This window comes from Coregonus lavaretus (assembly GCF_964263955.1).
Source record: "Coregonus lavaretus genome assembly, contig: HAP1_SCAFFOLD_3375, whole genome shotgun sequence".
In the NCBI taxonomy this organism is placed as follows: domain Eukaryota; kingdom Metazoa; phylum Chordata; class Actinopteri; order Salmoniformes; family Salmonidae; genus Coregonus; species Coregonus lavaretus.
In genome coordinates this window covers 1-10,593 of record NW_028165828.1, presented here as the reverse complement: position 1 = coordinate 10,593, position 10,593 = coordinate 1, and the positions used below count along the sequence as shown (strand labels likewise).

Sequence of the window (10,593 nt, the reverse complement as noted above, 5' to 3'; positions counted from 1 at the left end):
ATTTCAAAGATGGAACAAAAAATTTATACAAAACGCATGTTGTTTTGTTTGTATTATCATTTACCAGATCTAATATGTTATATTCTCCTACATTAATTTCACATTTCCACAAACATTTCCACAAAACATTTCAAAGTGTTTCCTTTCAGGTGGTATCAAGAATATGCATATCCTTGCTTCAGGTCCTGAGCTACAGGCAGTTAGATTTGGGTATGTCATTTTAGGCAAAAATTTTAAAAAAGGGGTCAGATCTTTACGAGGTTAACAGATACATCCAGTATTTCCATATGTCTCACACTGAATAGTAGTGATTGGGGTGGAAATTATGTTTGACAATATCACATTATTTTTGCCCTGGTTGGCTGTACCTGCACCAAAATTCCAGTATTTTTCCTTCATAGCTTGTTCTCCAAAGTGTTTTCAGCACTTTTATTTCCATGATTGATCAAAACTCGTTTATCATGGGTCTTTCACCTCTCTGCAGCAGACATATGGTGGGCCATATGTTTGGAACATCAAATCGCAATAATATCACAGTATCGAATCACAATACATATAGAATCATGAGAATTGCAATACATATCGTATCGGTACCTAAGTATCTGTGCTAATATCGTATCGTGAGGTCCCCCATATCGTTAGGTCCCCCAGCCCTATTGAATAGGCTCTTTGTAATTCATGATGCCTCAGGTGCAATTCTTATATTCTACCACCAGATGGCACAAAGCATCAGTCTTGACCAGAAGGTGTCTCTACGCTCCACTTATATAAACTGCAACATGGCTTTGGGAACAGTACCAGAGGAAAATCTACTGACTCTTCAATCCAACGGTGATGTCAGCATGAAACGACTTTCCTTACTGTAACTGTTAACCACACACCACCTCTGAGTCACACAGATAGATACACACAGCAGATGAACAGCTCCTGTGTTTTTATTTTAATAGAAAAACAAAAAGTATTGAAAATCAAATTAAAAAGGAACGATCCAGTAATCATGACAGAAGCACAATCAGGGCTGTGTCTCCCAGGCAACCACACCTCTTTTCCTTTAAATCTCACTTCTTAGTCCATGAAAAGGCTGTGTGTGTTTGTGTGTGTGTGTTTGTGTGTGTGTCAACAGAGGGTGACTCCACTCTGCCAGTAAGCGTCAATACTGCTGAGTTGAAGAGAAGCGGCGACTGAGCTACCAATGCAGAAGAAAGAGCAATAAACACTGCAGGTGGACATGAATAAGTCCAGCAGCAGAAAGCAACCAACCCACAGCTGCTGGTTCCAACATTCACCCAAACCCCTCAACATCACAGCCTATCGACATACTTACATAACACTCGGCTAATGAAATGACAGGAATAAAATGGCATATGTGTGTGTATGCGTCTATCTGAGTTTGTCTGTCCGTATGAGTGTGTGTCTGTGTCTGAATGTATGAGTGTGTACTTGTGGGTCTGCATCTATGAATATGAAGGTGAGTGTGTGTTTCACATAGTCAAGGTCTGGTATAGTAGCGTTGAGGGTATATTTAAGAGGACAGGTTGTCTAGCAACACAGAAGCTCTGACCTATAGAGCTGCAGCCTGCAGGAGGTGATTCACTATGATAGAAGCCAAATTAAAAAAACATGAAAATAAAATAAAAATAATTAACTGGATGAACATAATAAAAAAAGTCCTTCAAAAAGGCAGGAGTTCAGAGTTTCAAAATAAGCCACTCACTGACTCTTCTTTCTCTTATTAAAATATCTAGATTTTTCTTTTCCCCCCCCTCCCTTCCTTCCCTCTGTCTGGCCCACTGCAGCAACGAGCCTCCGTTGTCTGATGGGGGCTGGTGGGGGTTATGGAAGTGACCCCCTTCCCCAGCACCCCTCTATCTCTATCCACATCTCTGCTCCTCGCAGGTGAAGCACAACAGCCAGGGCCATTGAAGGTAGAAACCAGGAGGGTGTCTCCCAGACTCCAACTCCCATAATGCTCGTTCCTCTTCCGTTTGTCCTCCTTCTCCATGTTGTAGTCATGAGGGGGTGGTATACACAGAGCTGGACCAGGGTCCACAGAACAGTTCACTGGGGTGGTAGTTGGGGTAGAGGGAAGGGTTTCTCCATAGTCCTGCGGGGGAGCAGGCACACTGGCATGGCTACAGTGAGTCCACATGTCTGTCTGTATGTCTCCTCATTCGTCTCTCCCTCCAGTAATTCACTCAGGGGCCCAATGGGACGACAGCCAGTCTGAGAATAGCTTGCCCTCTCTCTCACACATACACGCAAAAAACCTACATGCTCACACAGACACATACAGAATCACATACAAAGGCAGTCGAACATACATAGACACACACAACATACAAACACTGATTCAGTCTAACATGCACACACACACACTCTGGGAGGCTCTCTGTAGGGGGTTGAGTCGGGGGCCTGTTAGCTATGTCCCATCCTCTGCCTCTTCTTCCTCTGAACAGTAATCCTGTCCCTGTGGGCACACACCACAGATGAGAGAGGGATGAAACAGAGAAGACAGTGATGAGAGGGAGGACAGATAGCATCTCCGTAGGATAAATGGAGAGGATAGAGAAGACAGGGGTGAGGTTGATAGGAATAAAGTAGTCTTTTAAAGTCCTAATCTGGATGTATCTCAACTTGAAGTATTTCCTGCCTGTCAGAGCTGGCTTTTAGCAGCCCCAAATCTCACAGGATACCGTCTCTTTAAATGTTCAGGCCCTGCTGCCCAGTCCCTCCCTCCCTCCCTCCCTCTCTTCCGCCCCTCACCTTCTCAATCTTCTCATCCAGCATCCTGAAGAACTCCTGCTGGCTCTCTGACGTGTGGATACTGTGAAAGAAAGGAAGAGAGTGAGAACGAGGGAGCGAAATAAAGAGTGAGAACGAGAGTGAGGGATTGAGAAAGAGAATGAAGGAGGAAGTTAGACAGGGAGGAAACGGGAGGCAACAAACACCACTAGAATTTTCCATTACACCCCCCACACAGGACACACACACACACACACACACACACACACACACAGTTCTAAACCCCCGCTTCGGCAAGAGCCTTCGTGGTTGTGGAGGAATTTGAATAATCATTTTATGGAGTGCTCCCACAAAGTATATAATCCAAAAGCAAACTAAATACAGCTACAGCACCCATGCTAATCCACACAGAAATAGAGCCACATTACACGTCTGGAAACAAAAGACACTAACCACTCAGGTCCACTACAGTGATAACAACACACTGCTTTAAATCACACTGCCTGATACCATTTATGAATACATATAAAAGCGCAGCAATGATTGTTAAGTAACACCAATGACTAGCTGATAACACGTGCACGCAGACTCACACAGCGTTATTACAGACATTTTATTACACACACTTTGTCTCACACACACACTCTGTCATACACACAAACATGTTATCACTCACTTTGTCCTGTTGGCGTTGGCTCCAGAGCCTTCTTTGTGTGGTTTTCCCCTGTACTGTAAAGAGCTCTTCTCCTGAAACACACAAAAACACACAGATCAGCTCATAGCCCAGAGACTATACACAGAGCCCTCCGAACCCCATCCTGCCCATGTAGTAGGCCAGAGGCTGGGGAGAGAAAAGATACCTGCCCCCTGCCAGCCAGGGCCCTAAGGTTGGAAACATCCGTACCCTGCTGTGTTGTGTGTCACTATGGCTAAGGGGAGTGACAGGTCTGTGGCTGGAGGTAAGAGTTGCCTGGCCCAGCTGTGACCCTAAGGCTGGGGATGGAGAGGCTGCCTACCCCTGCTGCTGGAGCCTTGGAGCTGGGAAGAGACAGGCTGCCATGTAGGCCCTGTGCAGGAGAGCCTGGTCTGCTCTGCTCTTGCCTGGATCCAGACACTGGCTGGGATGCTAAGAGGCTGGAGGCCAGTGGGACTGACCAGGGGGAAAACCTCCTCACCGGCCTGGATCATTAGAGGTGCTGGCTGTGCTTTGGAGGAGCATGGCATGCCAAGGTTTTAGTGTGTCTTAAACTAGGAGCTGCCCTCTCCTCAGGCTTTAGATCACCCTGCTACTGCGTATGCTCACTACAAGAATTCATGGATATGCAGCGTCACACATAAATCTGTTTGGTTGTGTGTGTGCACTTTGACTCTGCAGGATTAAATGTGCGTCTGTGAGAAACGGTCCCCTGTGAGTACTTTTCGTTAAGCTTTCTAAAAATAGTAAGTCACTTCTGAAAATGACATTTGTTCTCCTGCATGTTTTAAGCCAGCTACTATGATGATGGCAGCACAGTCACAACAATGGTGGAATAAAGAGACACTGAAATGACAATCAATAGGAGGGTAGGACTTTCATTTCTCTCCAGTTTTGATTCCTTTCCTTCAATTGTTACCTCATCCAAAAGGGTGTGCACCTTTTCTGGTTATTTTACAGTGTTTGTAGGAAATAATAAATCGTAGCTATTGCTCACAAAATGTAGGCCATGAAGGAGAGGAGCAGGTTTAAACAGCCTTTAGTGAAACTCCCACATTCCATACACGCCAACACGTTGTCTCTACCTGCTCGGGAGGCACCATGGCTGTGTGTGTGTGTTTTCATTTTCATTTGTGTGTAGTGTGAGTGTGTGTGCATGGGGGGGGGGGGGGGCTTCTGTGTACGTGTGCATTTAGCACAAACACCGTCTGTTTGCATGTGTTGATGGAATGTCAAAGAGGACTGTGTGTTTTCTATGTGTGTTGATGGACAGTCAGAGACTGTGTGTGTGTGTGTGTGGGGTCGTTCCTCTCTCACCAGGTTCTCCTGGTTGCGTGCATTCACCCGGTCCTCCTCTCCACGCATGTACTTCACCTCCTCCACTCCCTTCATCTTGTACTCGTCTGTATGGAGAGAGAAAAAACGGAGAGAGAGTAGTTAGATAAATAAATAACTAACTACTCCTGCATACGTGTGGCACTGCAAATACACACAGAGAGAACCCCACCCAACAGTTGACAGAAAAAAAACAGTGAACTATATTCCTGAGTAGATGACCACGGTTTTCTGATAAAGCAGCACACACACACACACCCCGAAACACAAAGACACACTGCACGCTAATAAAACACACTGCACGCCCTGTCTTATCAGCTCCATTTGGTGTATTTTGCCCTTTCACTGAAATAGACTCATCAGACTGATATGAGGGAGTGGGAGGGAGGGAAAGGCACCTGCCATGTGTAGTCAGTCTATCTGAAATGTCTCTGCAGCCTGTATACTGTTCTACTCCTCTTCCTCTCACCGCCCCACTCACTCTGTTAATCTCTCTCCTTCTCACATGGTCTCACTCTATTCCTCTCACTGTCCCACTCACTCTGTTAATCTCTCTCCTTCTCACATGGTCTCACTCTATTCCTCTCACTGTCCCACTCACTCTGTTAATCTCTCTCCTTCTCACATGGTCTCACTCACTCTATCCTCTCTTCGACTGTCTCTGTGCTTCAGTCCCTCTGAGATGCAGCCGCAGTATCCTCCCTGACACCTGTATCACCCGTGTGTGTGTGTGTGTGTGTGTGTGTGTGTGTGTGTGTGTGTGTGTGTGTGTGTCACACTGTGCGTCATCAGTGTGTGAAAGACATCAACATCAGATCAGACAACCTAGAGGGCAGACAGGCCTAACTATGAGGAGAGATGGGGGATGTGGGGGGATAGAGATGGAGAGAAAGAAAGAGGGAGCGTTGTTTTCTCTACTGCTGCCTGCCTGGGGAATGTAAACATGCCAGAGCAAAGCAGCCCGTCTGAACACGCCTACACACACTACCTCAAACAACACACAGTGAATCAACCATCAGTCACTGTGGCTTAGTAACAGAGACAGGTAACAGGAGAATAAATGACTAACACCGAGCAGACATTAAAGGCACATAAACACATTAAGAGTGAGCCTATAAGGACAAAGAAAAATGACTATATTTCATGGATAATTATTTTGAATCTATTCACATCGGTCTTCTTTTAGCCTGGTCCCAGATCTGTACAGGTATGTGCTTGTATGGCATGACAATAACAATGACAGTCAGTTGGCTAAAGCACATAGAGATCTGGGACCAGGTTGCCTACATTTGTCCATATTGGAGAGGATGTGTATCAGTGAGTGTGCGTCTCCACTGGCACTGACTGTGACAGACGACGGAGTGAAACAGAGATCGTCATTTCCACTGAGGCGACAGGGCTGCTTGCTTCGTCATGATGATGATAGGGCCATTTTAGGGACAGAGACAGAGAGAGCAATTCTATTTTGAGAAAAAGTGATTCTCTAATGTGGACGTCTTTCTCATTAGGCGCTGGAGCTCTGTGTCGACCTTTAAGAGCTGACAGAGTGACTGTGTGTCAGATGCAACTAGTGTGTGTGTGTGTGTGTGTGAGTCAGTTGAGCATGAGTGTGTGTCCATTTGAGTGCACAAGTGTGCATCCATTCCCAGTCAGGCTGAGTGGAGTGGTCAGGGCAGGCTGTGTCACTCTCTCCGTCCTTCAGTCTGCCAGTCAGAGCCTCCTGCCTGGCCAGGCTGCCTGGCTCCCACCCAGCTCAAACTCTGTCTCCATAGGACCTAAGCAGACATGACATTTACACTGACCCTGCCCTGCCTGGTAGAGAACGACCGATAATCGTCCGAGCCGATATATTGGGCCGCTATTAGCCTTTTCTAGTCTATCGGCCCTTCTCTAGTCCCTCTACATAGCAAAACTGTTGCTATGCCAGCCACCACTCACCGCCTGAGCCACGAGCACAATGCAGAGGAATGTCTAGCTGGGAAATATCAGCAGCAAGCAGCAAGCTAGCTCATTCTACAACAGAAAGGTGCAGTATTGAGAAACTGATTAACTGACACAGTGAACAAAATCGAACTCCTGTTGCAAATATTAGTTACGTTTAATTCACTAATAATAAAGGCTCGTGCCGACGTGCCTGGACATGCATGCAATAACAAAGCTAGCTAGCTAAGCAGATTGCTAACAGGTCACATAGCTAAGATTACAGATAACTAACCCTTTCATCTGTTGTGTTAGCTACTGTAGCTAGCTATATTAGCTAATATGCTAGCTAGCTGGCTAGATAAACATGGTGCTAAGATATCAGATAGGAGCTAATAGCCAATGTAGCTAGCTAACGTTAGCTGGTTATCGTTTTGAACATGCACAATTTTTCGCCAATGAGCCATCTGACTTGCGGTGTAACCACAGAGTTTCTAAACCTTTTTGGTGTAATGCTATTTTACTGGTGTGCTGATTTGATCAGCCGCAATCATATCCGTAAATTGAAAGTTTATAGTCGGATTAGATGATTGTCGTAATAGGGAAACAAAGTGTTTTAAAATGCCTAAATAAAGGTTGGCAATAAGTTTAACTCAAGTACATTCAGAGACTTGTCCCGAAGCCACTCCTGCGTTGTCTTGGCTGTGTGCTTAGGGTTGTCGTCTTGTTGGAAGGTGAACCTTCGCCCCCAGTCTGAGGTCCTGAGTGCTCTGGAGCAGGTTTTCATCAAGGATCTCTCTGTACTTTGCTCCGTTCATCTTTCCCTCGATCCTGACTAGTCTCCCAGTCCCTGTCGCTGAAAAACTTCCCCACAGACTTATGCTGCCACCACCATGCTTCACCGCAGGGATGGTGCCAGGTTTCCTCCAGACGTGACGCTTGGCATTCAGGCCAAATAGTTCAATCTTGGTTTCATCAGACCAGAGAATCTTGTTTCTCATGGTCTGAGAGTCCTTTAGGTGCCTTTTGGCAAACTCCAAGCGGGCTGTCATGTGCCTTTTACTGAGGAGTGGCTTCCGTCTGGCTACTCTACCATAAAGGCCTGATTGATGGAGTGCTGCAGAGATGGGAAAACCTTCCAGAAGGACAACCATCTCCACAGAGGAACTCTGGAGCTCTGTCAGAGTGTCCATTAGGCTCTTGGTCATCTCCCTGACCAAGACCCTTCTTCCCCGATTGCTCAGTTTGGCTGGGCGGCCAGCTCTAGGAAGACTCTTGGTGGTTCAAAACTTATTCAATTTAAGAATGATGGAGGCCACTGTGTTCTTGGGGACCTTCAATGCTGCAGACATTTTTTGGTACCCTTCCCAAGATCTGTGCCTCGACGCAATGCTGTCTCGGAGCTCTACGGACAATTCCTTCGACCTCATGGCTTGGTTTTTGCTCTGACATGCACTGTCAACTGTGTGTGCCTTTCGAAATCATGTCCAATCAACTTAATTTACCACGGGTGGCCTCCAATCAAGTTGTAGAAACATCTCAAGGATGGTCAAAGGAAACAGGATGCACCTGAGCTCAATTTCGAGTCTCCTAGCAAAGGGTCTGAATACTTATGTAAATAAGGTATTTCTGTTTTTTATTTTTAATACATTTACAAAAGTTTCAAAAAAATCTGTTTTATCGCTTCCTCATTATGGGGTATTGTGTGTAGATTGATGAGGAAAACAATTAATTTTTTAAATCAATTTTAGAATAAGGCTGTAACATAACAAAATGTGGAAAAAGGGAAGGGGTCTGAATACTTTCCGAATGCACTGCATCTGTGACCATCAGATGCATGTCTGTATTCCCAGTCATGTGAAATCCGTAGATTAGGGCCTAATTAATTAATTAATTAATTTAAGTTCACTGATTTCCTTATATGAACTGTAACTCAGTAAAATCGTAGAAATTGTTGCGTTCATTTTTTATCAGTGTAAAATCAGTTAGATCCGTTCTGAATTACATAATGTAGTGAGCTGCGTGACGCTTCATATTTCATTTGCAGTTCTGAATGTCGATACAACAACAGGCCAATAGCGACTATATTTACACTACAATGCAACTAATACGCCCACTCACAACAGTCTGGCCAACTACAAATCAAATCGTTAAATTGCAACATGACAACAAGTGACGTGCTAAAACAAAAAAATAAGGCAACACACTTCTTCAGAAAGTGTTGCCATTTCCTCTCTTTTCCCCAGTGTTTGTGTAAGGGAGCTCAGCCTTTCCTGTTATTGTGTGTGTGAGTAAGTAAGGTAACGATGGACGGAGGAGGGGAGGGAGCCGTGACCAAATGCTGCGATAGGGGAGAGAGGAAGAGATGGAGAGGAAGGAAAGGGAGGGAGTCGTTGAAGCGGCCGGGGAGGACATGGAGAAGAAGGAGAGAGATGGTTTAATACGGAGAAAGAGAGAGAGGAAGGAAGGAAGGAAGGAAGGAAGGAAGGAAGGAAGGAAGGAAAGGAGGAAGGCAAGAAAGTGAAGCCTTGGAGAGGAAAGGGAGGAGGAGATGCAGATGAACCGAGAAGGGAAAAAGAGAATCTTTAACCCACGTCATCTTCCTCTCTCAAGGAATATTTCCCCTCCTCCTCCAATCAATTGTCACGATGCAGCCATTCCTTAAAAAAAGAGGAATGACTAATAGAGGGAAGGATGGAGTGAGAGGGGGAGAGTCAGAAAGAAAGTCAAAAGGAGAGAGGGACAGAGGAATGAGAGAGGCACAAAGAAGGTCAGACCAATGACTGTATGTGTCCAACAGAGAGAGGGAGGATAGAGAGTAATAGAGGGAGGGATAGAGTGATAGAGAACGAGAGAGATCGAGGGAGGAATATAGTAATAGAGAGGGAGAACAGACCGAGGCCTCCCGTGGCTCGTCATCTGCCATTTCCTGTGTGGTTATTCCAGCGTGTTGCTCCTAATTCTTAATCTGTCTCCAATCCCTCATCCTCTCTCCCTCTCTCTAAACCTAGCCACAGCACCCAGCAAGCAGCTATAATTGATGCTGTTAACTAGATACACTTTCTTAACCCTCTCTCTCAATGTCCAAGCTCTAAAAGTACTAAGAGGACACACAACACCAAAACCACTCAGCTATCCTAGAGGCTACTGCACCAAGTAATTTTTGCACAGGTGGGAGGAAGAGAAATAAAATGGGTAACATGACACTAATATTGCCTTTTTCTCAAATCTGCACTGCCCGTGTCGGAAACTTGGCATTCATTAATAAAATGTATAGCCAGATGTACTCATTTAAAAAAGTCAGACTAGAGGTGAAATTGTCAAGCCGCCCATGTAGAATAAAGATTGGGTATAGAGTGAGACTAGAGGAGAGGTAATACAGGTAACATAGCCAGCAGGCCAGTGTGTGTGGAGTGGACATGGAGTAGATGGATTACAGGAAGGATATCGTGTAAATCTATTTCTATGGGATATCCTACAGATGGGGAGGATGTTTTACAGGTAAAGGTAGCCTGGTCAGCAGCTGGCGTAGAGTGTAAAGATATTAGACAGGCAGTGTATATAAACATGGCTACAGGTGCGGCTGGAGTGTAGAGTGTGCACTGTATGATACTGTGTGCTGACTGATGAAAAGGTCTCTGTTGCTGTAGGCCTTGCCCCGGCCCTCCTCATCGCTAGTGTGTGTGTGTGTGTGTGTGTGTGTGTGTGTGTGTGTGTGTGTGTGTGTGTGTGAGAGATGTACTGACCGGTGAAGAGGTCTCCGTTGCTGTAGGCCTTGCCCCGGCCCTCCTCATCGCTGGGCACGGCCGACACCTGCTTAGCAGAGGTGCAGCCCATCGCCTCACTCTCTGGCTCCTCTCCACATCGCACTCTCACCTAGAGACGGATAGAGAAGAGAGAGG

The 10,593-nt window shown here is 45.7% G+C and overlaps 1 protein-coding gene across 1 annotated transcript; it reads right to left on the bottom strand.

The window, feature by feature from the left end:
* Window positions 1-919: 919 nt before the first annotated feature.
* On the bottom strand, window positions 920-10,561 carry LOC311115444 (uncharacterized protein C1orf21 homolog). The gene is made up of 5 exons (XM_084190623.1): window positions 10,438-10,561; window positions 4,754-4,839; window positions 3,419-3,489; window positions 2,764-2,824; window positions 920-2,467 (listed from the first exon to the last, which is right to left on the bottom strand). The coding sequence occupies exons 1-5, from the start codon at window positions 10,526-10,528 to the stop codon at window positions 2,420-2,422; spliced, it is 357 nt and encodes a 118-aa protein (XP_084046749.1). The 5' UTR covers window positions 10,529-10,561; the 3' UTR covers window positions 920-2,419.
* Window positions 10,562-10,593: the final 32 nt, after the last annotated feature.